Genomic DNA, 26805 nt, shown 5'->3' with positions numbered 1-26805 from the left:
ATGCTGAAACTGATCAGAAAGAGAAAACGAAATTGGCTGGACCACTGGCTAAGAATAAACTGCCTGCTGAAAGATGCACTGGAAGGAATGGTGAACGGGAGAAAAGTTCGGAGCAGAAGAAGATACCGGATGATAGACATTACGATCAAGAGGAAAACGAAAAAAGAGAAGATTGGAAAATGCTGGATTTGCAGTGGACGACGACGACGGTGATGATGATGAATGATTAATGAAGAGACAATAAATAATAACAGAAATGTTTATTTCATCCTTACAAGTTTACAAATGTTATGTAATATAAACTAACAAATCACATATAACAAAGCATCACAATTAAATTCGAAACCACAATTTTTAAAGCATGATCAATTCATTACCGTTATATCCAGTAAATTGAATGTGTGTTCAGTGCCGTCATGGAGACTATAGTTCTGATGATTTACCATTTTTCATTATTGATAAAACAACATTTCATCTCTTGTAAAAGGTTTATCATCAAAATTTTCAGTGCTCCATTCTATGCAGCCATATTATGGCATATTGCCTATTTCATAATTTTGAATATTATGTCACAAGAAAAAGAGAAAAGAGCTAGCTATCCACACAAAGATAGGCAGCAAACTGAATCCAGTTACGCACATACCAGAAAAAGAATAATAATAATAATAATAATAATAATAATAATAATAATAATAATAATAATAATAATAATAATAATAATAATACGGGAGAAGACAATTTTGCAACAAACAATACATATATTTTTAAGTAGAAGAGTAAATTAATTATTAAATTGGCCTCATAAATTATTGTCATCGTAAATGACCTTTTTCATTGTGATTCAAATGCACAGGCATAAGATCTAAAATGCACACATCATATATGGGTAGGCACACATTAAAGTCATCGAGACTCTGCCCATAACATATTTTCTATTCAACATCAATGATTTTTACTTGATTTTTTAGCTGATATATTGTAATACATACAGACATAAATTTGTTATCAGAGAAAGCTGTTTCATCTCTTACGGTTTACAGATCACTCTATTACAGAATTTCAGCACTGCAGAGAGATTCATTTTAATTTGAGAGTGAGAAATTCTGGATACTTGCGACAAAACATAGAAATGCACTTTTTTGACACATTTCGGTACTACTGCATTAGACAGTAGACACTTCTGTGTGGCCATGCACTGTTTGCTCTGAGGATGAGTGACCTTATGAGGGAGGAGTTGATAACCTATTGCCTCGATGTGTGCTACAGCCATTCTCAGATTATAAACAGATCTCTCTGCAGTATGATTATTTATTTGAAACCAAAAGAATTCATTTTTTTTAATTTATCAATTTTAAATATATTGTTCAAACCGTAATATTTTGACTTCAAAGACCTTGAACAATTACATGACATGAACACAGATTACTGATTGAAAATAAAAATATAATTTTACTTATTATGGTACTTGTTATATTGTAAATTACAAGACGTGTTTTAGAAATGTTCACAAGTGACAATGGAAAATAATGAAGGGCATACACACTTCTGAATTTCAAGTCTTTGCTGTTGGTTTCTTAAAGATGATATTCACAGCCAATTAGTCTTCAGACCAAAGCTTAATGTCAATAAATTTGTAATACCAGTTTAAAATACACATATATGTATTATAAAATGTATGACAATTTGGTGCAACAATCTAAAAAAATACCAAATCACCACTTGAATTCGTATTTTAAATTAAACTTTTATTAAAAGTAATAAATACTGAAACAAAAAATGTGAAAAACAGTTATTAAAAAATATATAAAAATTGACACTACAAATTTGTCATATCAGTATATCCTGGATGGTAGGTAGCAACTTCTTGCATCATATCTTGACGTCATGACTCAACATCACAACACATTTTTGTTATAAAATAACTTCTCAAAAAAAAATTTCATGGTGAAACAAAGAAATTGAATAACAAATGAGTTTCTTTTGTGTAATAAAATGTAAACATTTATACTATAACTATGATGATTATTTGAAAAACGCTATATTTTATATGGAGCATAATAAAGTTTTATTTTTGTAAAAATAAAAAGTACCGGTACTGTTTTATAATAATCTCTCAATTTCAAATTCTGTAATAGTAATATTAATGATTTATTGTTGTCAATTTTATAACTTTAAGATGTATAAACAATAATAGTACATTATGCAACGAGCCTATAATGGTAGTAATTAAGACGCGAGGATGTTTATGAAACGAGCGCAAGCAAGTTTCATAATTTTCATACGAGCGTCTTAATTATCATTATAGGCAAGTTTCATACGATTTTTTATGCTCGACCATATTTATAACTTGAAATTATTCATAAGTATTCATGTTATTGTTATGTGAGTGCAATAGCCTACCTCATAAATTGTGAGATGTGCGCAGACGCGAAAGTATTGATTTTTTCCAGGAAACGAATGTCGACAACCTTGATATAATCTAGAGAGTAAGATAAAAATTAATCTTGATATAACCTTGAAATTGATTTAGAATTGAAAAACGAGATGACAAATTGAATTTATTTCAATATTATTTACAATTAACGCAACATAACCTTCTGCGACAGTATTGGATTTCCAGCCTCCGTGACGTTTCCCTCGTCTTTCGATTGCATATCCGAGAATAATCGAAAACCTGAACTTTAATGAATAGGTGTACTTTAATGACATGCATTAAAGGACTGCTACCAGGTGTATAATTACTACATTTCGGCATGGTCGAGCATAAACAATTTTATTATACTTTAATGTCGTATTAAAAAGTAATAATGGGATTTCAATACCGTAAAATGAATGAAAACCTAGAATCTCTCTCTTCACTGTAATAACCTTGCTTTGGATCTCCATCATGTCCACCAATGTTGTGCAATGCAATTTTAAAATATTTTGCGCAGAGTATGAAAAGGAAATCAGAGTCATGACTGCATATGTATATTGTTGCATACAATCCACCACTTCCCACAAATCTAATACATAGATCTTAAACCACATCTTCAACACCAAAGAATTGAAAATAATCTGCGTTTGGGGGTACACTGAGTACATATGAACGATCTCCATACTGTTACTGTGTATAAAGGTTGCATACAAATTTCTTTTGCAGTTATTTTTAAAGTCACAGATCTTTAAATTTAATGTACATGGTCAAGAAGATAACTACCATGACAACACTGTGTATATTCATTATAAAAATACAATACTGTGTTAAATGAAACATCAGAAATATTTAAAATTCAATAGAAAAATTAAATGATTCCAGAAGCTAAATAAACAGCAAAAATAAAATGCGAATACAATATGTACCTAAGATGCATACAAAATCATTCCAATGATTACTATAGAAGACACTAACAAAAATTTGAATTGTTAAGCGCATTAATCATTCAAAGATCATACAAATCTTTTAACTTCTATACGCAATTTTAAGTACGATGAGATCTCAGTGCACAATCCACTGTAATTTATTTTGTAAGAATTTACCATTTTTGTAACCCTATGCTGGTTACAGTTAGGGTTATAGAAGTTTAGTCGAAGACAGTTCAGACAATATAATTGACTTCTTTTTGTTCTCCTATGATAGAATGTTGAAACCTTAAGAATCTTTCTATGAAATGTTTTTAAGCACCCAAGCCAAGACAAAAGAAGACGATATTTCCACAGATAACATAACTCCAAAATCAAGTACAAACATGTTCTATACCACATAAAATTAAAATGGATAACGAACACAACTCACAAACAATTTATCTTTGTATTCCAATCTCTGATACTTATTCGAAAATTTAGTTCATCAAATATTTTGAGATGTGAAACTTAAGTATCAAACAAATAAGAGGACAATGATGTGATGCAGTCATAAAAATGTGTTCTGGTTTCTGAAAAAAATTGTGTTTCATATAACAATTTTGTTTGCAAGAACCAAAGACGTTATACTGTTCTTCTGTAGCTCGAAGTCAGTACCCTGGAATATGTATAATGTGCCAAGAAGTTCAAGTACGAGACTAGCAACCTGCTTTCTGAAATTTCGTTCACATTAATGTAATTTATCCAATCCATAACCATGGTTAATACTAAATATAGCAATAAAAACTTAAATATTTCAATTACATATAAGATCTGTAAATTCCCATTTCTGACACTTTCGATTGGTATTGTGTAGGTAATTAGACCATAACAGGCTAGTGGTCTAATACATGAGAGGCTGAAGAAGAAGAAAAAGAAGAAGAACTTGTTTTGTTAGCAGCCATCTCTCTGAAATGAAATTATATAAAATTCAGGAATTTTACATTTTTCTCGGTCATTTTAATACAATTCATAACGAACATCAACAGGTTTGTATTTGATCAATTTTTTTACAGTAGAACTTGGTTATAACGACATCCAAGGGACCTTAAAAATTATGTTGTTATGAAAGAGTGTCGTAGTAACCGAGATTCTTATTATCAATGTAGTTAGGCAGAAAATGAATAATAACAAACTTAATAATTCGACTTATTTTAGATTTACGTATTGACTTTTAAGCCTATCATGAAGATAATAAATACACGTAGGCCTACAATTATAAATAGTATTCTGTATTAAAACAATTTGTTCAGTACTCACCAAACTACTTTACTTAGGAGTCAAGTAATCATTTTACTCTGTTGTTTCTTACTTGCCCAATACACACTTTCTAAATTACGTTCTATGTTCATAATTTCAGTTGCAATTTCACTGCTCCCTTCCTTGCTTCATAGAATATGTTCATAATTCTAATGACTTCTAAAGCGTCACTCACTTCTTTTAGTGGCCATACCGCATTAAAATGCGTGCACTTAGTGAAAACTTCCTGTTGAAACTGATCTAATACCGCATGAATTCGGGCAGGTTACAATGGGGTGGGGAATCTGCCTGCATTCCAGATGTCTATGACAGAAGGGTACAGTAAAGAATTTGTCAGGGCCAGATTTCAACACAATATTTCATAAAATACTTTGGTTCTTAGAAAATCTTATTCCAAATTGAGGTTGAAAATGACGTTATATGTGAGGTAGACACATATACATTTGTCGTATTAAGCAAGATAGAAAAGCATATGTTTTATGGGGAATTAGTTGGGACCACAGAATATTTGACATTATAGGCGAGGTCGCTATAACCAAGTTCTACTGTATTGTAATTTTTTTTTTTTTTTTTGTTACTTGATTTATACAATTTTATACACATCATGTTCAATCTCAATCTATCCAAGACTCCTTTCACAAACCAGATTACACTTACTGCATAAAAAGAATGGCTTCGACATCCCCTGTAAACGTGGGAAAGAGAAAATTCCAGAACTTGGACCTGTGACGTCCTGTTGTCTTTGTCTCCTAAGTATTTTAATTTTAGGCATAATATTCATATACAGTTTAGCCTAGCTTTTAAAAGAACATCTTTGGCACATAATTTTCGAGCCACATGTGCTGGCTGTTGTTAGGTTGGCAACACTGGAAACTGTCAATGACACTGGCTGCGTTCAGCGGGGACAGCGCTAATTCAGCTATTCATTTTTGCTGAGTTACAGCAGCTGTGAGTTGCTGAACGACCACTGCAAAATGTCCACTGTGTTTACAAAGAAACACGATGCTATTGTTCCGTCTACTTCGGAAATATGATACCATTGGTTGTTGCCTACCCCTTCCACTTTCGCTGGTTAGCAGCAGGCTTGCAGCGAAAAAAATTTTGCTACGAAAAATGGCGGCAGCTATTTCAGCGCTGTCAGCCAGCAAGGCGTTCAGTTCTGTCACTATTTCAGCGCTGTCCCGGCTGAACACAGCCATTCTCCTGGTGATCTCACTACAATAACACAAGGATCTTGTTACACATGAACAATGTTTCATGAACTGTGCCACAAAAAATAATGGAACCTTATGTGATCTATAAATGCAAGTCTATAGGTGATTAAAGTACATTACACAATTGAAGGGTTGGCGGGAAGAATGATAACAGTCCATAACATGAAATTGTTTAGTTACAGGTGCCATCTATTGGATTATGTTGAGAACTAATAGAAGCTTACATGGTTATTACAAAATCTCCAAGTGCAATAAAAAAATTAAAAGTAAAATGTCATTTAATGACATTATGCATACGAATTAAAGCAGTGTTTTTTAGAGTTTAAAATTAATTTTTCTCTAAAGTTTGTTATTTGGACCCCCATTGTTCTTCCCGCCAACCCTTCAATTATAAATGTCACAAGACATGAATCAAATATACCATGAAATCATACATTGCATAAAATGTCACTGGAAATTTTTAAATTAAAATAATCCATAATTATTAACAAAATATAATAAAATTTATGTCGACTGTAAGATCTTAAAATGTCAAGAATAGGTGATGGTTTCTAATGATGATGTTCTCCAAAAGGGTTCTGTTTTACTGAAACAACATAACTGCATCATATCATTTCTAACTTAATTAGGTACTTTTCTTACATTTCAGGCAAATTAACTGTATTCTTTTATACTTCTAAGAACAGAACATGAAAGAAATAAATCAAATGATAATAATACTAATTTGCATAACATGCAGTCCAGTTTCAACACTTCACATTCTATGACTTTCCATCACTGAGTGTTCATAAAGAAACTTATAAAATCATATAACATGACATAAATAAAATAAATACTCTGTGAAAAAACACTTCCCTCCACTACACCCTTACTCATTCACATACGAATTGTTTTTCTCCTTTTTTTTATCCCACACATTCTGAAGAGGAATGACAATTATCCAGAAACAATATAATAACTCCTCTTTGAGTGGTCTCTGTAGAAACTACATTTACAATATTTGATAGGTGGTGTTATTGCCAAAACTTTTACTGAGAAAACAAGAAAAATGGAATGTATGCAACAGACAAGACATAATTTATTAAATCAGTTAAAAAAGTCTTGTGTGTAATATTCTATTTTGTATTCGCCATGTGATGAATATTCCAATTATTGAATTCATAAAACAGCTTATCACAATGTAAATAAAAATCTATAACTTAACACCATGGTGTCTATCAGTAGTAAATTCATTATTTTATATCAGTCATGGAAAGAAACTTGCTTACGAGGACTCTGGAAAATGTAACAGATATTGTATTCATAAGGGCAGACGAAAATCATACATTGGTAATTGTTAGGAATGGTTTGCCATTACAGATTATAATATTGACATTCTACAGTACAGTGGTCCCCAAACTTCACAACCACGCATTCCCCTTCCTTATATCACAAAATCTCACGGCTTCCTACATTATTTAACTAAAATTCACACTGGTAACAAAACGAACATTTAATTTATTTATAAAAGCTTCATTTTTTGTTTCTAATCACAACTATGCAGCAAATAAATTTCTTTGATGTTTATTGTAAGCCAATCTCTGAGAGTGACTATGTTCAAAGGAAGAGAGAAATACAATAATTGCACACTACACAATAAGGAAACTTACTCCATGGCATTAAGACGTTCGTATTATTATTTCTGTTTTCTCTGTTGCAGTTAGTGTTGCCAGGTCTCCTGTATTTTACGGGTTCTCCTGTATTTTACTCACATTTTCGCCAGTCTCCTGTCTCAAGTATTTCATAATATTTTCTCCCGTAATTATTTATTTAAATGGTAAAAGTGAATAGTGCTATGATGCTATGAAAGTTATTCTAATTACATGTGAAGAGTTCGCGGGAAAAACGGTGAATGTCACAGTTTTGTTAAGGTTGATGTCATTATATAATTCAATGGATCGCTACGAAATTTAATGTTGTTCTTATGAAAAATGGTAAAAAGGAGAATTATCACCACGAATACAGTAATCCTTTCCTTTATTTTCTATAGAAACAGCACTACATCTTGCAGTTACAGACTCAATTAGATCATTATCTAATCCTTAACAGAAATGTGACATTCAACGTTTTTCCCCGCGAACTCTTCATATTTTAAGTGTAATCTACAATGACAAATTCTCATTAATTTTGAACCTGTTTTGTTGAGGGAAATTACAGCTGTAAAAGTTTCTGAATTAATATAAAGCAAGTCATGCTATGAGATTCATTTTAAATTACTTTTGTCTACAGTTATACTGTATAATATACAGTAGCGTGCAAATTAATCCGAACACGACATATTTTTACATTTTCTGTCATTGTTGGCCTCACAGCTGCTCATACCGCTTTAATTGACATCTGTAGTACGTGTAATTCCATTGTTGAAGGTGTCATTATTTTTTTTATAATATGTGACTTTTGCCTGTCGTTTTGTACTTATAAGCATTTCAGTTGTGTTGAAGACTTAATACGTACTGCAATCCTCTGTACATTCTGTCGTCTTCACAAATGGATACAACTCCACGAAAACGGTCTAAAATTATAACATTAGCAGAGCATTCTTCTATGACACAGAGGCAAATTGCTGCAGAATGTCACATCGGTTTGGGTACTGTTAATTCGATCATAAAACGATACGGGGAGACTGGATCCATCACACCCCAGAAAAAAGGAAATTGTGGTCGGAAAAGGAAGACTGCACCTGCAGATGATCGTTTAATTGTCAGGAAAAGTAAATTAAATCCTAGACTAACTGCTGTCGACTTAACCCGCGAGTTAATGGCTACCACTGAGGCGAATATTCACGTCACAACAGTGCGGCGTAGGCTTTGGAAGCTGGACGAAGGGCTCGTAAGCCTATTAAGAAGCAACTGCTAACCCCTGTTATGTGCAAAAAACGCGTAATGTGGGCAAAATTACATCAACACTGGACAGTGAATGACTGGAAGAATGTACTTTTTTTCGATGAATCTCATTTCGAGGTCCACGGCCACCGTGTTTCTTAAGTACGGAAAGGATCCGAAAAAGTAACAGCAGCTCATCTACAACAAGCACCCAAATACCCCCCCCCAAAGTAATGTTTTGGGGTTGTTTTACACATGAAGGGCCTGGAGCATTAATACCTATCAAGGGAATGATGTATTCTGACAAATATATTCACTTATTGGTAACCAGAATCGTACCCCAGCTGCAAAAATCATTTCCGGATGGCAGAGGTGTGTTCCAACAAGACCTGGCACCATGCCATACGTCTCGAAAAACTACAGAATTCTTCAACAAGAAGAATATTCAGGTACTCCCCTGGCCAGACAACTCACCCGACATCAACCCCATTGAGAACTTGTGGTCAATTTGCAAAAGAAGAATGCAAAAAATGGATTGTTCTACAAAGGAGAAGATGATTTCTGCCCTCATTGGTGTATGGTTTCGCGATGAAGAAATTAAGAATATTTGTGGGAAATCAGTGGAATCCATGCCAAATCGTCTCAGAGCTGTTATTAGGAACAAGGGAGGCCACATAGATTACTGAGGTATGTCTTAGATCCTTTTTTTTATCCCGTTTGAGTGTTTTTGCGTAAGTAATTACGTTGTTCGGATTAATTTGCACGCTACTGTATAATATGCTCATATTATTATTTCCAAAATCTCCCGTATTTTCAGTTTAAAAACCTGGCAACCCTAGTTGCAGTAGAGTTGAAATATTAGGTCCGTTTCGAGCATGCACGCACACACAACATTACCGGTAATGTTATTTGTATTTTAAGTACTAAGGTTTTGTGTTGATAAAAAGTTATTTTATTATTGTAATGTGGAAGTTGAGTAACAACCAAGAGTTTACAAAAAAAAATATTGAGATAGGGAATGTATGTGAAAGAATAACAAAATATTAGCGATTATTCATTATGAAATAATATTCATTAGGAAAACAAATTTAATACTATCTGCATATATAAAAAAAAGCTAACCTAAAATTAGAAAATTCTTATTCAAAAGGTGTCTTCTTACTTCCAGTTTCATTTGTATGGAATGTTTAATCTGTCTCACTGAAAGCGTTCACATACCGTATATTAGTATTTACTCGACAAAGCAGTCTCATGAAATTATTTAATAACATTTAACATTGATAACTCAATGTAAGCATGAAACAAATATACAGTAATAACGGATTAAGTTTAAAGTTCTTAAGAGAAGCCAGAAATATATTCGATTTACTAAAGAATTAATTACAGATGACATAAATCTAACGAGCAGTGAGGGCATAAATCATGTTTAATAAATAATGTATTCAAACCTTATTACTGTCGGACCATCATATCTGTGCCCCCGTAAGATATGTGAACTGAACCCTAATTCCTTCTCAGTGTCGGTAATTCATTTCTCTCCCTGCATTCCTATCTCTCTCCCTTTCTCTCCCCCACTACTCACAGTTTTGAGCCTTCTTGCGGGACAGTTTATTTGCACTTGCAGTCCAGTGTTGTCAACTCAACATGAACACTACAGCACGGAGTCACAGTCTAATATGTATTAGACTGTGACGGAGTGGTGAAAAAAATATTATTAAGCAAGTAATAGCATTTTGCGATGAAGAGAAACAAACAGGTCATCTCTTTCCTATCAATAAGGCAACGATAAAAGCAGCTGCGATCACTGGTGAGGCTTATTTTATTTCAATTGATTACGTATTAAAATTACTTACTTAACTAATACTAATACAATATGTTATGTAATTTATATAGGCAAGTCATAGCGCCTAATAAGGAAAATCAGGAGAGAGGGAGTCTGTGCAGGAGATGAAAAGCTAGAATCACCAGGGAAGAACAAACCAAGGGACCCTTTAATTCTTGTAGATCATATGAACCGATGTATATTTTAAGAAAAAAGATACAATAATTTAATACCTTGCAGAAAGAAGTTCCGACATTGAAGAAATTACTGAAATTACTGAAGGTGCAAGAGAAGCAATAATTTCCAAGGTTGGAGAGAAACGCTACGGAAAGTGATTTGAGACATGCGATTTAGGTTTAAAAATTGTAGAAATACAAGATGTATTTTGATTGAAAGAAATGATATTGTAGCATGGAGGACCAGTTATTTATGACAACGTTTGACGGAAGTTTGGCAACATCCCTATTCGGCAAGGTTCGTGGTCTGCTGTTTGACGTGGTGGGAGGAAAGCGGGTGGAATGGAGTGAGTACAGCGTTAACTTTTTCAAGAACGACGACAGCGCTGAAGGGGCACAGATCCGATGGTCCGACAATAATAACAAACTATGTTCTTTTCAAACAGTTAAATTCTTCTTTGAAATTAGAAATGGCTCCTGAAAGTGAAGACAATGTTTCCTAATTTAATTTAATTAAAAGGGAAAAACTGCACACAGAAACAAGAGTTATATTAAAGGCCCTGCTTGGTTAAATTTCATGTCTGTCTAATTGACGAGATTAATTCTCTCACAAAAAGCGGAAAGAAAAGATCTCTGGCAATTCTCTCGTGAAGTTTCGCAGCCTGCTCGCTTATTGCCCTTTGTATTCACTGTTGCAATAATTATGACGATCTGTAGTGTTTTTTGGTTGTTCTAATCGTTCTGAACATTATCAGAAGAGTAGCCTAATTGTTATAACTTTTCATAAGTGGTTCTTAAATTCATCAGTCATTGCTTAGTCATTGGAACACACAGGGAGGTCAGGCATTCACTGATGAAAAAGTGAGATGAGGTAGGTAGTAATTACATAATTAAAAAGGAGCTCAATCTTATCATGGTTTCAAAGTTACAGGATGCTTTGATGTAAGATTTAATCACCACAATAATATTCTAAATCAGATAACTTGCAAATATAATGATAAAACAAAAGAGTGTAACTTACAAGGAGGCTTGGTTACTTAGCAACGGCATACACAGCCTTTGAACTGGATACATATCTTTAATAAAAACAAAAGTAGTAGCAGTAAGTAGTAATAGTAGTAGTCATCAAAATCAGTGCGTTTTTTCTATGGAAAAGGGCTTTGGTACTCATGTAAATTATGGTTGACTATTACGAACTTTACATGCAAATGGAGCATCTATATTCTTTATCTGCATTTATCTACACATTGGACGAGGACCAAAATTTACAATTTTACAGATTTATAATAGCACCTGAGTTCTGGATGTATTGTTAGGGGCACCTCCTTCTTCATAGCTTGGTATGTCCACTGCCAACTGTACCATTCATTTTGCCATTATATGACAGAAATATTAATTTTAAAAATGGTGAAAGGAGAAAGGTAACGGTACTGCATACTGTTGTATACCGTCAGAAAAAAAGCACTGATCATTATCATTAAGGCTAGGATTTTGATGAAATTGCATATTTTTCCAGTAAGCCAGAAACATAGCTGCTTTAGTATTTATATGTTATGTGATAAACTAAGTGTTTAAGACATATTTGTTAAGGCATTTTTTTGCATATTTTGCCTGTTTCAACTCATAAGAGCATTTTTTGTTTTATTCGGTCATTTTTTAGCCATTTTCATTTAATTTTGACCATAAATCCCCATTATTAATGTAAAATAATGTTTATTTCCTTTGATATTTTCTCTACATATTTTGTCCATTAATACCCATTATTTTGTATAATATTTTAATCGTTTTTCTACACAATTATTGCCATTTTAACGTAGTATACCCCATGTAATGGATCAGTCCAACCACCCCTTCAATATAAACTCCTCTATGCCTGCTAGTTCCGGATAAGAGTGGCCTTGTGGTGGACTACATGGAAACTACATCAGGTAAAATAATTTATTAAAATGTACTACTTTGAAAAAAATATGTAAAATTAAATAAACTTAAATGTTGGTACTAGAATTTAATTTAATTACTAGTCTAAATATTAAGTAGTACAAAACCTCTTTTCCTACTAAGCCAATTATGTAAGACCAATTTTTAGGGCATTTTTAAGGGCATTTTTTTTTAGATTTTTGGGTAATAAATGCATTGTTTTTAAGACATTTTTTTCATGATTTGTAGGTCATCAAAATCCTAGCCCTGATTATCATTATCATCATCATCATCCATATTCTGATATATTTAAGCATGGTGGTTAGTAGCATTCCCTTATATTTCCTTTGTACATTACCAGTACAGACCACAGACAGTGAGGTAATGAAAGTTACGGTCGTCATTGAAGTGAAAAACAATAAATGAACACGAGGAGAACTATCCTAATTTTGTAGCTCTTCTGATGCTAAAACACTGTCATTTTAAATTTGTACAATGAACAAAACTAGGTGGTATTCATTCACAAGAAAAGGCAAGAACAATGTGACACAACCATTTTAGGAAGAATCAAGTAAGAACATTACTGAAATAAATTACGTTTGACTAAGGAACAGTTCAATTTTTACATTTCATACACATTTTTAATAAGCACTCCCATTTGTAGCATGGGAAAAATTGAGCCTATCGACAGCCAAATATACATGTTCAGTAATGAGTATATCGATCGTCCAGTTCAAAAGTGCGACAATTAAAAAATTGTCATTTTTTAGTTATTTATACTACTGAAAGCCACTTTCGGAGCTCTTTCCGATTCAGTATTGAGATTCCATTAAGTCATATTTACAACCAAAAAAAGAAAAAAAAAAAAAAAACGAAATAAACTGCTTAGAAATAATTATAACTATGGACTTCACTAATTCATTATTAGTACATTTCGAAATCTATTAATAATGAACTGGAAGATTGTGATATACTCTTCCTGAATACTAACTAACTCATTTCTAATTGTCGTGGTTACGAACCAGAACTCTGTTCCTATCTAAGTGATTTATTTGAAACTTTCAACTGAAGATATCTCAAAACTTGTTTTTTTTTTTTTTTTGAGTTGTCGCACTTTTGAACTAGATGATCGATATGTTCTGTTTTTGAAAGCACTGAGCATACACAATATCTGTAAGTGGGCAATGACAGGTCTTCTGGGTTTTTTTATTTGCTGTTAGAACTCTGCATTCTCATGAAAACGACCGACCAAGGTTCACCAGTCAGTCCTGAGTTGCGGGTAATGATTCACTCGAGTGCACACAGTCGAGAATTTATAACCAATCAGTTGAAGCGTTTACTTGGTCAGTCACGAGCACTCGAGGTTGTTGCTCTGTAATTACATCACCTTTTAATCCCTGATACTCAAAACGGCCTGCCTAAGAAGGTTACAGGTACCATTTTGTTTTTATTTCTGATAACACGAAAAGCAGGATGTATATGAGCAAGTATTTATTAAGGAAACATAATTTTTCAATAAGATACTGTAATTCCTTAAAAGAAAATGCTTTATATTACCAATAATGTTAGTCAACATCCTTCTTGTCAAAGTCATTATACCAATTACGAAAATGTTTAATGTAGCTTAGTAAATACGTAATTGTATAAAAAAAAAAACAAATTTTGTGAAGTGTCCCAACTTTCTTCAAAAGCAGACATAATCTATTTCAATTACAGTATTTAATGAAAATAAACCAAATCTACCTGTTCACTTTACAGTGCTTGCAGTACTGTTGTGTCATTCATTTCACTCAGTTCTCTAGTTTTAGAACTTACAGTATAAAGTACAAGTGAGTTTATCTACTGCTTTTAACTAACTAAAATGACCCCTGTATCTTCAACTCTGACGACAAAAATTAAATCATGGATTGTGATGGATGAAGCTTTCACTACAGATGGAAAAATAGTAATGTGTCAAGTGTGCGGTAAAAAAGTCGGGTGCTCTATGAAATCACAACTGGAGAGTCTTACCTATCCTATACCTGGGATATATTGATATTAAATATTTTCATGATTTTACATATTTTGGTACATATTCTGCTTATTTTTCTTACATAAATATGTACATATTTCACATCTTGATATTACATAAAAATCCGGTCTGTAATTATTATTCACACATTTTATTGAATCTGATAGCGTGCATACCTACTAGATTCACAGGACATCAGGCAGTTTAATACTTCCATAGCGCATACTGTAAACACATCAATCGAAGACAGTCTTCAGCCTAGAATATATTTGCTTCGATTGTGTGTTTTGCTTTCATGCAGAGTCAGCATATGCAGCAGCTAGCCTGCTGACCAACCGCCCGTACTGTCATGACCCGCAATCGGTTGGTTTCATTGGAATGCAGAGCTCTATTTGCTATACTGTATGTTCACCAATGAGCCGTAGCCTGTTGGTTTATTGTGGCATTTTCATTCATATGACAATGTTACGGAAAGTATCTGAATGTATTCCATGCTCTATTAAAAGCAAATGATTAAGTTTAATTTTTTTTCTCTCTCAATTAATTTTACTATATTTTAGATCACAGAAATCAGCCACCTAATTATAACCATGGTTAATGTTTCAAATGATTCAAGATTTTCTGAAAACAACTTCCGAGTACAATTAGAATGAGCATCATCACACATTCACAGGTTCTTGGATGATGCTCACATGTAGCTGGATTGGATGATGAGATCTCGTATCTCGGCCTACTATAGTCGGACCATCGGATCTGTGTCCCTGTAAGATATGCGAACTGAATTCTAATTCCTTCTCAGCCTCGGTAATTCATTTCTCTACCTGCATTCCTATCTCTCTCCCTTTCTGTCCCCCACTACTCACAATTTTGGCCTTCTTGTGGGACAGTTTACAATATTTGCACTTGCAGTCCAGTGTTGTCAACTCAACATGAATACTGTAGCACGGAGTGGCGAAAGAAATATTATTAAGTACGTAACAGCATTTTGCGATGAAGAGAAACAAACAGGTCAATATCTGTTTCCCATAAATCAGACAACGAAAAGAGCAACTGATATCACAGGTGAGGCTTATTTTATTTTAATTGATTATGTATTAAAATTATTTACTTAACTAATACTAATAATACAACATTTTATGTAATTTATATAGACAGGTCAGAACTCCTAATAAAGAAAATCAGGAGAGAGGGAGTCTGTGCAGGAGATGAAAAGCTAGAATCACCAGAAAAGAACAGACCAAGGGAACTTTTAATTATTGTAGATGATATGAACCGATGTATTTTAAGAAGAAAGATACAAGAATTTTATGCCATTCAGAAAGAAGTTTCAACATTGAATAAATTACTGAAAAGTAATAATTTCCAAGGTTGGAGAGAAAAACTACGGAAAGTGATTCGAGACATTGGATTTAGGTTTAAAAAATGTAGAAATACAAGCTGTGTTTTGATTGAAAGAAATAATATTGTAGCATGGAGGACCAGTTATTTATGACACTGTTTGATAGAAGTTTGGCAACATCCCTATTCAGAAAGGTTCGTGGCCTGCTGTTTAATGTGGTGGGAGGAAAGCGGGTGGAATGGAGTGAGTACAGGCGTTAACTTTTCCAAGGACGACGACAGCGCCGAAGGGGCACAGATCCGATGGTCCGACAATACATCTCCTTATTTCACATTCTGGAGATATGTAAAAGATGCTGTTTGTCTCCCTCCCTTGTGAACATGAGTAAAAACGTGGCCAGCTACTGAAGAACTGTGATACTTGACATCTTGGGGTAACATATTACCAACTTGAACTCAGTACTCTTACTGAAGATTTACAGGTAGCGTTTATTCAGTAATGTAATTTATCAGATTTCTGAGTATTATATTTTGAAAGTGATTTCTCAATAATTCATAAAATTTAATTCTCTATGTGCTAATGATAACATTAGGAGCTGTCCATGTATTTTGCAGTCTGATTTATATGCAAAAGAGGAGAATTTGTTGTCAAAAAAGTCAGTCACATTGATTTTATGCGAATACAATAACATTAAAACTTAATGCCAGATGCACTGTCCTTAAAAGAAATGCATATTCCAAATAGGAGAAGGAAGACAATGTTATGGGATGAAGTGGCAAAGAATATTGGTCAAATGAGACAGTGAATAATTTTCGTTACTTACTGTACTTTCTTTTTATTTTTTGGAATATTACGAACACTGCACTGAAACTGCCAAGACTGCACAGTTTCAAATACTTTGAAAATAGTCCTCTTCAAGATGTGATGTACTAGTGGATACATATACAAGTATACCATTTTTAACAATTTTAGGTAGTGCTTTCATTGTCGTCTGAAATATTTTTTTATATGTCATTTAGGTTGTCATTTAAATGCTTATGCAGCTACTATTTTCTTTTACAACATCTTGGAATACACTGTTCAAACACTGTTAGCATTAAAAGATCTACATTATACAAAATATAACACGCAAACTAAAATATAAAACATAGATGTTGCAATGGTATGTAAAATCACTATATAACTCTTAAAAGTCCTGAGCTATCATTTTTATATTTTCAAAAGATGAACCAACTTCAAAACGCACTCATGCAGAACAGTTTGTTTTGCTCGAATACTTTATACATTCGACCCCCGATTTAACGGATTTCAGGTGACAAGTGCTTGTTATCATTAGTATAAGCCATAGAATTTCTTCCTGCTCAGCAACTATCTTCCTCTTTCTCTTCCTTTAAGTCTTGCCCTTTGCTCATTAAACACGAGTGTGCAGAAGTGAAATAAAACAGTTTGCCAGGTATTCTTAAATGATGAAATACTGAAACGTTCACAAGAAACCTCATTAAGAAACCAATCTGAGTGAAAACTATGCAGTTTCCGACATTTTATAGACAAACTGGTCCACACCTGTGGAGTAATGGTCAGCGCCTCTGGCCGCGAAACCAAGTGGCCCGGGTTCGAATCCCGGTCGGGGCAAGTTACCTGGTTGAGGTTTTTTCCGGGGTTTTCCCTCAACTCAATATGAGCAAATGCTGGGTAACTTTCGGTGCTGGACCCCGAACTCATTTCACCGGCATTATCACCTTCATTTCATTCAGACGCTAAATAACCTAGATGTTGATACAGCATCGTAAAAATAACCCAATAAAATAAAAAAAAAACAATAAAATAGACAAACTGGAAAAAGTTTGATTTTTCCTTTGAGTTCTTTTGGATAATAGATGCGGCATTACAGTACAATATGAAAAATGGCATCTCCACGAGACTACAATGTATTGTGTAGTTTCGTGAAATGAAATCGCTAAATATGGACCAAAGAAAGGACTGATAAGTCTTTGCAAAGAACCTGCTAGGAAAGATAATACGATGAAAGAGTAATGGAACGGAGAAAAATTCTCTCCAGCGCCAGGATTTGAACCCGGGTTTTCAGGTCTACGTGCTGACGCTTTATCCATTAAGCCACACCGGATTCCACCCCGGCGTCAGAAGAATCGTCTCAGTTTTAAGTTCCAACTCTTGGTTCCCTCTAGTGGCCGCCCTCTGCACTACGTCATAGATATCTATGAACCTAGGACCGAAGTCCACACATGTGCTGAGGTGCACTCGTAATGAGTGACTAGTTGGCCGGGATCCGATGGAATAAGCGCCGTCTTAAATCACAAAGTGATTTACGCATAGGCTATCATATATATTATTACAATGTACCGAAGTACATATGATACTTCCATGCAGATATTCTGCGTCATCATACGATGAAAGAGTAATGGAACGGAGAAAAATTCTCTCCGGCGCCGGGATAAAGTAGCGTTAGTGGATAAAGTGTCAGCACGTACAGCTGAAAACCCGGGTTCAAATCCCGGTGCCGGAGAGAATTTTTCTCCGTTCCATTACACTTTCATCGTATGATGATGCAGAATATCTGCATGGAAATATCATATGTACTTCGGTACATTATAATAATATATATGATAGGAAAGATAAGTTTGTAATTACAAGACGTGTCACTGCAGCCAAATTCAGGAGAAACAGTAGTGCAAGTCAGGAAAACATATCAAAGAAATCATTAAAATCAACTAATAGAGCTTCACTTACATCAAAGAGGATCAAATAATCCAATTGGATTAAACAGAATTATGTGTTATGTGATACATTCACTGTCTTCAATCTTCCTATAAGTCATGGTAGCTCTTGACATTTCTGTATTTGGTGCCCCCGGGAGGGAGATGCAGGACTCTGCACTAAAGGAAACATTAATTGCTGTTTCTCAAAAATTTCCCTACATATTTTACAGAAAATAACACTGTCTGATTTTTCATACAATACCCACGGAAATTGCTTAACCCAAGATATTTGAAAACTACAGCCCTTATGCACTATCTTTTCCCTTTCACTGCTTTGTTGATCCTTGCAGCAGTGAAGAACATGAGCTACTAATTTTACTGCCATTACTACAACCCAAATTATCATTGTGTTCCCCTTCACTGCTGCTTCATTTTGGACAGTTTTCTTTATTGAGAATTTATCCACTTTCAATAGTGACATCACAATCGTTAAGGGGAGAGGATGGTATTTTTTGGTGAAAAATGAGTAAATTAAAAAAAAATATCTTTAAAATACTCTGTGATATGTGTGGAATGCATAGCATAATATTTTGCGGGTATTTGTGCCCTTATCAGATGTTCAGACGTCATTTTTAAACTTCCTCCACTATGAATTTTTAAATCACTCGCACCCTTTTATCAGCTTATGGTAACTTAATTTTTTTGCTACATTGCCAGACAAAAATGGATATAATTTCTTAACTATTAAAGATACATGCATGAAATTTAGAACACACATTCTTTAGACTATTAGGAAACTTTTCTCTGTAACAGAAGTTTGTTATGATTTCATTTTAAAACTACGTCCGTTTGTTTGCAAGAAAGGAATTCAGAAAAGTGTTATTAAATTTTAATTGTTTATTTTACAAACGTAGGGACTAATATCAAAATTCTGTTATAGACAGTTTGTAGAACATGCTTTTGCAAGTACATTGCAAAAAACTGGATGAATCTACCTTTAAAAATGGTTTAGATATATCGGTTTTAGTAAAATCCTGCATTGGGTATATTTTTTTTCAAATCTGGGACCCCAAATAATTTTTTTTCAAAATGTTTATTTTTGGTTGAGTTGCCATAGCTATGAGCTCTCTACATACAAAAAATTAATATTTTACACCAAATAGGAAAAAAGTTTTAAAAAATACCATCCTCTCCCCTTAATCACTTTACAAGCACACACCTTCGATGATCATTACAAGAAATTATCACTAAAATTAAATGTTGCAAATTCAATTATTTACAAACAAATTTTGAAGGTTAATAATAATTTGTTCATTGATATTAGGCAAAAATACAGCCAAATACACTGTTAATTCCTTATTGCTGGTTAATACTTATCACCATTATTTTTCAATCACAATAATTGACAGATTTGAACTGAACTGAAAAAAATCTGGAGTGTAGACAAAGAAGTGGAGTCACATCATGCACCATGTGTGGGGATTCACACATCTCCAATATAGGAGGAAAGGAAAGGAAGGGCATTGTAACAAGGTCTTTGCAACAGCTGACCTTTTCTATGGTCTTGCAATAACCATTTTTGGCTGATGTCCTAAAGAAATTTTAAAACTTTGGAATCTATGAAGAAGTACTGTGTATATCAACCGAAAGCTCCAACAAATGCACTGGAATCCAGTGTGGCTTAGTGGATAAAGCATCAGCACAGAGAGCTGAAAACCTGGGTTCGAGACCCGGTGCCAGAGAGAATTTTTCTCTGCTCCACCCATCCTTCACCATTTATACAGTTTTATAAATGAATATATAATTCAGTTAAATGGATGGTTAAAAAGAAAAGAAAAAGAAAAACTTAACTATATAGAAATATTGCTTTTTGTACATAAACAAATAAACCAAACGGTACCCCCTGTTATAGGGCAGCTATTCCTTTCTGGAGGTTCTATCTCTTTAGACCTACATAGTTTCTCTTTCAAACAATTACTCTTTTTACGTGAGGAATATCTCTTCGAATTACTATTGACTTTACTGGGGCAGGGGCGCCCTGGCTTTATGAGTTGTGGGGACAGAAATTGCCTTGTCCCCCTAAAGTCAGCGCCTATGTTTATACCATAATTAATATATTAAAGGTATCCCCGTAACATGCCATGAAGGCACTTGGGGGGCATGGAGGTAGAGCCCCATGCTTTCCATGACCTCGGCACTAGAATGAGGTGGTGTGGTCGGCACCACGCTCATAATTAATATATTACTTAAATTAATAATGACACTCTCCAATGCGCTTTTTAGTTTACTTAAATCTTCTTTCCACATCTCTGCCAACATACTTCCTACATTTCTGTCCACGGTTGTCACCAGCTGTTTGTTTTTTGCTGTGTCTTGCATTCCTACGCAGTCATTTATTTGATTCAATACGTTACTGTCCTTGGTCGCCGCCAGCTTTCCTACTTTTGCTGATTCTTGCCTTCCACATGCTTTTCCTGTCCAGTTTCCTGGGACTCCCTCTATTATTGGACACAATAATCTTCCAACTACTTGGAAATTCTCTAATCTGGTATTCATGTCATGTTAAGTTCATTTGCAATAACCTGGATCAAACATTTTCTGATTTAGCGTGTTTGTCCTTCACTAAAACAGAGAACTGCCCTTTCACTCACACTTCTTTTAGAAATAGTATTAACATCCTCCTCTTGTTGCTGTAGTCCAGACTGACTTTTATCTTTCTTCCTCTGAGATCTTTCGCTGTTCAAGATGAATTCTTTTGTATTCCTCTTCCTAAATTTGACTATAACATTAGGAGTAATCAGGATCCGTCTGTGCTTATCTGTTTAACAAATATTGGTTGTTATAATACTTGTCACATTAGTTTATTTCCCTTCCACCGTCAGCTGTTACCTAGGTCTCCTAATAACTTGTAAACGCAGCGCATTAAACAGTTGTCTACCCACTACCTGTGACTACAGAGATGCCATCATAGTACATACGATAGTAAGTTGGATTTTGTTTGGCTCCATTTTTCATAACCTAAGCTAATTACATTAACTATATAATTTCATTTAATAAACTCTGTTTCTACCAAACCATATCAGAATTTCAATCATATTCAGTACAACTGTCTTGTGTGCTCGCGTACATATTTCGCATCGCGATGTTTGTAACCAGATTTATGTAACTTATATTAAGCTTTTTATAGCTTTAATAGTATTAAGATCCATATATGTACTTTTCTTTGTTCTTGTATGTAACCTCATTATGTTTGTTATAGGTATCACATTTTGATACATATTTTCTTTCCGCTTTACAGTTAAATCACCTTCATTCTAGTCAGCATTGGACACTACCACAGATGGTCCAACATATAGTAACAATATTGCACATGTTTTAATATTTTTGTGTTTTAATAACCTTTGACCATGGCTCATATAGCCCTTGTTTTAATATTTTAATCAATTTATGTTCAATATTTATCACCATAGAGACTTATAATTTCAACTGATTCATCTATTTTGTACTACATACACATGTACCAATTTCATTCATGTAATTAGGCATACAACTTTTCTGAAGATGGCTTATTCAAGCCGAAAACGTTAAAAACTGAATAAACTAATGTGACAAATATTATAACAACCAATATTTGTTAAACAGATAAGCACAGACGGATCCTGATTACTCCTAATGTTATTGTATTAGCTTATCGGTCCTCACTATGCCTTTTAAATTTGACTAGTCTAACTAATGGCTTCTTCAGATTTAGCCCAAATTCTTGCCACTTAAGTGCCTTAATGCATTTTCGCTCTAGTCTTCCTTAATGCCGAATATAATTATATTTTTCTTTCTCTGATAGTCCTCAAGATTTTAACCTTCTTTTGCAATCTATTGTTTCCTTGCTGCAAGTTTTTAATGTTCTCCGTCTTCTTCCATTTCTTGCTTTATCCCAACTACTGTATGCTTCAAGTCATTTAAATTTTGCTTGCATTCGTCCATCATTAATGAACCCTTCCTTCATTTCTTCTCGTAACAATATTAACAGTGCTGCCTCTGGTCCCTTGCCTGGTCCTGGTTTTGTTCGACACCACCAATTATAAGTAATAATAACGATATTTATTCTTCTGCCCATATCAATAGATCATAGCCAAGAGAGTGCTGAATCTCTAACACTTCACACTTTTTTACACTGAAACTCCTGATTCTTGATAAAATTCCATTCCATTCATACCTCCTTCAACTCTTAGCTTGACAGTACACAAGTGCTACATACGTAAATTGATTAAATTACAGTAAAACTTCGATAAGACGCGCCCGCTTATTACGCTATCCCATGTAATACGCTTTTTTTTGTCCGGTCCCTGCACATTTCATATATAACACCTTTATAAAATACCCCATTCGTTGTGCTCAAGTCCCGCATAATACGCTGTTTTTGTGGAATATTTTCGATGTAATTTTCAGCAATGTACTGTAACAGCAATGAAATATCTTGGTCACTGAACTCACTGGTGCCATTAACCTAAAAAGTATTGGTATTCGACCCTTTGCCTGCACATTTAAACCTTCATACTTCATACCTCAGTATACCCCACCCTCTTGTTACGCTCTCTTATTCGACTCATCTGCGTGGTTAAAGCCTACATACAGTTACAATACCTCACCCTCTTGCTAACCCTCTCTCTCAAACAGCATTCCTCACTCGGCCGTAATAAAATTCTGGTAATTTTTGCTGGGCAGTTTGTTGTCCTTTAGTGCATTGAAGTGTCTGTGAATATCATTACAATGAGTGTTAAATGAAAAGCCCTTTCTGTGTCGGAAAAATTGGAAATCTTACGAAAGTACGATGAGAACAGTCCTCTTACTCAGAAACAACTCTCTGATGTATTAGGAATCCCATCATCGATATTAAGAATGATAATAAAAAATCACGACTCAATCACTACAGCTGCAATATTGGGGGCATGTAATCGCAGGAAACTGAAGTGTGGTAAACATGAGGACTTGGAGAACACGCACACGGCAAACAACTATAAATGACTTCTTTTTCCGAAATAATTAAGTACAGTACATATTGTAAATGTCTTTGACGTACAGTACAGTAATTACATAATGGAGTAATACTGTATTACCTTTCATGAATCATGTATTTCAATAAAGAAAAATGCTAATAGATACTGTATATAAGTCAAAATTAGTATACCCACCTAATACGCGGTTTACACCTGGTCCCTTGAACAGCGTCTTATCGGGGTTTTACTGTATATGTATATGAAGTTCAAATAGCACAGGCTTTTAAGCCACAAGACTACAGTCTGTTACCAATATTCTTGACTATAACCTCAATTATACAGTTAATGTATATTTTCAGACAAAGCACTTTTTCATACTTTTGGTGAAGTGAACTGCCATAATGAACTTGTCTGATCAACTTTTCTGGTTTGCTCCATAATTTCGCCAATGTCCATTTTTCGTCTGAACCTGGCTGGTGATTAACAATGGCTGCAGGCAGAAACATATTTTGTTCTCCAGAGAAGACATGATTTTTCTTATTTTCGACTACAGTAATAATAATAATAATAATAATAATAATAATAATAATAATAATAAAGAGAAGAGCGCACAATGTGCAGAGTTTGACAGAAGTCACTAACTTCCGCGTAAGCTAGTCAGAGATTGTTTCTTTTCTTTACAGTTTAAAATGCGGTAGAGTTCCCATTTATTCCACACAAAACACAGATGCACTGTTCTTCTGGCTGGTGGTGTTTTTCATTTTTACATACGAGGTGATGGAACCCATGATCACCATCCGTGTCATTATATGTCGCATTTTTTTCGACTACAGTGCACACCTATTATTCAAAAGAACTGAAACAAGCAAAGATAAATTTCTTCAATTTGTCTACAGATTGCTGCAAACCACATGTACCTATCTCCAATGCCTTCTGCTCAAAGCAGTTCCTTAATGAGTGAGGTTTCATGTGGATTTCGTGTAATAGTGCGCATGCACACATAAGACATAAAGGAAGATTCAGATAGACAGACCAATGACGAAACCTAACATGTCTCATGTTGGAAAATGTGTTTACACTCTAAACATTGACATCAACAAATGTGAAACTGTAAGATTATCTTTTCTGAGAACATTACGAGAAATTGTGATCTTGGAGTAATATAAGAGCAGGAAGTAGCCAAATATTTTAATATCTGGTCCTCCTGTTCAGAACACAATCAAGCAAAGCTGAGGAACCTCGTAGTTCTTATAGAGGTGACGCAAGAAGAGCTTGCCACGGAAAGCTGCGCGAACTTTCGGAAACGTTCGGGTGCACTCAACCTCGCTTCGATTCGATTGGCAGTTCTCAATCGTCTGCTGGCTTGATGTTTCGAGTGAGATTTATCACAGCGCATGTAACGTAACCTAAACCTTGTTGCGGAGTAACTAATAACATAACATTGTTGGAAATACGGAAGCACGAATTTTTTTACACATAAAATCACTGAATGAAATGACATAGATGTTATAAGAAATATGTATTTGTGTAATAATTGATATTTGACGTTGTAATAAAACACTAATACTATGTGATTTTATTAAAATGTTCCGATAACTAGGGTAATTTGGTCGGTTTATTTTAATCTGTATATACTCCTTATGTTACGAGCGGAGCCTGTTTTGTTTTTCATAAATTTATAAACGTTATAAATAATTTCCTAGTTTGACTGTGTAACCTTTTATTAGCACTTCCTAATTTAAAGCGAAACGGGGGGCATTGTTAAGTACATAGAATGTTATACAGAACTCTGTTATTTAACAAACACACTTTGAACTACATAAAACTACTGATATCAGGGATAAAACGCGGAAAATGTAACGCACACGCTAGCTTCTACCCGCTCTGCACAGCAACACTCCAAGATACGAACAGCTCAAGACCACGCTTTCGAATGCGCCCTGTAATCAGCATTAGGTGATTCATAGCAGCCCTGTAACGAGCATGATGGTACGAGGACCGAATATCGTTCTCTGCGCATCAGTCAAATGGGCAAGCTTTCTTTGCGCTTTCTCTAGCTCAGAGTAAATTTTAACATTTAAATATTATTTACTTGTTTTTTTATTATTTCTGTATTTATTTACATCTAGACTTCTTGTAACTCTAGACAACTGACAATTGCAGACTATTTTTCCTTCCAGTAGTCCATTAAATCGGGGATTGACTGCATGTATACTAAAGTGAGAATAAAGATACCACATTTCCTGTAATTAATATACATGTAGTATGAAAATTATTTGTCCAAAAAAAAAAAAGTGTGATTTTACTTTTGATAAGTTGTGTAATCACTACTGATTGGTTGGTTGTGAGCAAGAACATTATTAACGTGAGCATGCCAAAATTTATGCATATTTACAATAATATTAAATATTGCCTTTTTTTTTTTTTTTAAGAATGCTTAGGTTTTTAAATAAAGAAACTGTGAATCTAAATTAAGAATTATTTATACTTTTAGTTTGCACACAAAAAAGTTTCCGATCAATAAATTAATCTATCAAGACAAATCTACATATATTGTTACGGATGGAAATCACACATTCTAGCTATATACTGCGTATAACTACCTATGAAGTTGGTGTCTTCAGTAGTTACCATATTCTTCATCGATTGCTGCATTTATACAACTGCTAGAGTTGGCACCCTTTTACCGACTGGTGTTAATGAGTAAAAGTGAATCTTTCATCAAATTAACTCTAGCTAATAAGTGTTTTAAAAATATTTTACATTATATCAATGTTCAAAGCTTATTTAAAATGGCTGGATGACAAGATCAACACTATTTTACATTTTACATCATATATACTCCTGTATAATATAATAATATAGTTTTACAAAACATTCTGCACCACCATTTCTTGGATGACGTCTCATTACAGACAAGCTTTCCTCTTCATCATGACACACTAATGATACAGCCTACAATAAAAGCAGGCATTAGCACTCGTCATCCTTCAACACACATTAAAAAAACCGATGTTTTGCCACGTAACTTGCCATTTTACGGACACTCTATCTGCACCACTAAACTGGAGCTGGGTCCCGTGCTCTGGTTCCATGTGTAGCCGTCAACGGTG

General features: G+C 34.2%; 1 protein-coding gene across 3 annotated transcripts in view; it reads right to left on the bottom strand.

Annotated features, from left to right (window-relative positions):
- Positions 1-245: 245 nt before the first annotated feature.
- The window catches only part of LOC138709634 (palmitoyltransferase ZDHHC20-B), a 142283-nt gene continuing 115723 nt past the window's right edge, over positions 246-26805 (bottom strand). For all 3 annotated transcript variants that reach the window (XM_069840541.1, XM_069840543.1, XM_069840542.1), the window contains one exon: positions 246-26805. In XM_069840541.1, the coding sequence (XP_069696642.1) occupies positions 26753-26805 (53 nt within the window). In that variant the 3' untranslated portion in view covers positions 246-26752.

Source organism: Periplaneta americana, chromosome 11 (genome assembly GCF_040183065.1).
Source record: "Periplaneta americana isolate PAMFEO1 chromosome 11, P.americana_PAMFEO1_priV1, whole genome shotgun sequence".
Lineage (NCBI taxonomy): Eukaryota > Metazoa > Arthropoda > Insecta > Blattodea > Blattidae > Periplaneta > Periplaneta americana.
Note: the sequence above shows the minus strand (reverse complement) of the source record. Positions and strands in the feature narration are given on the sequence as shown.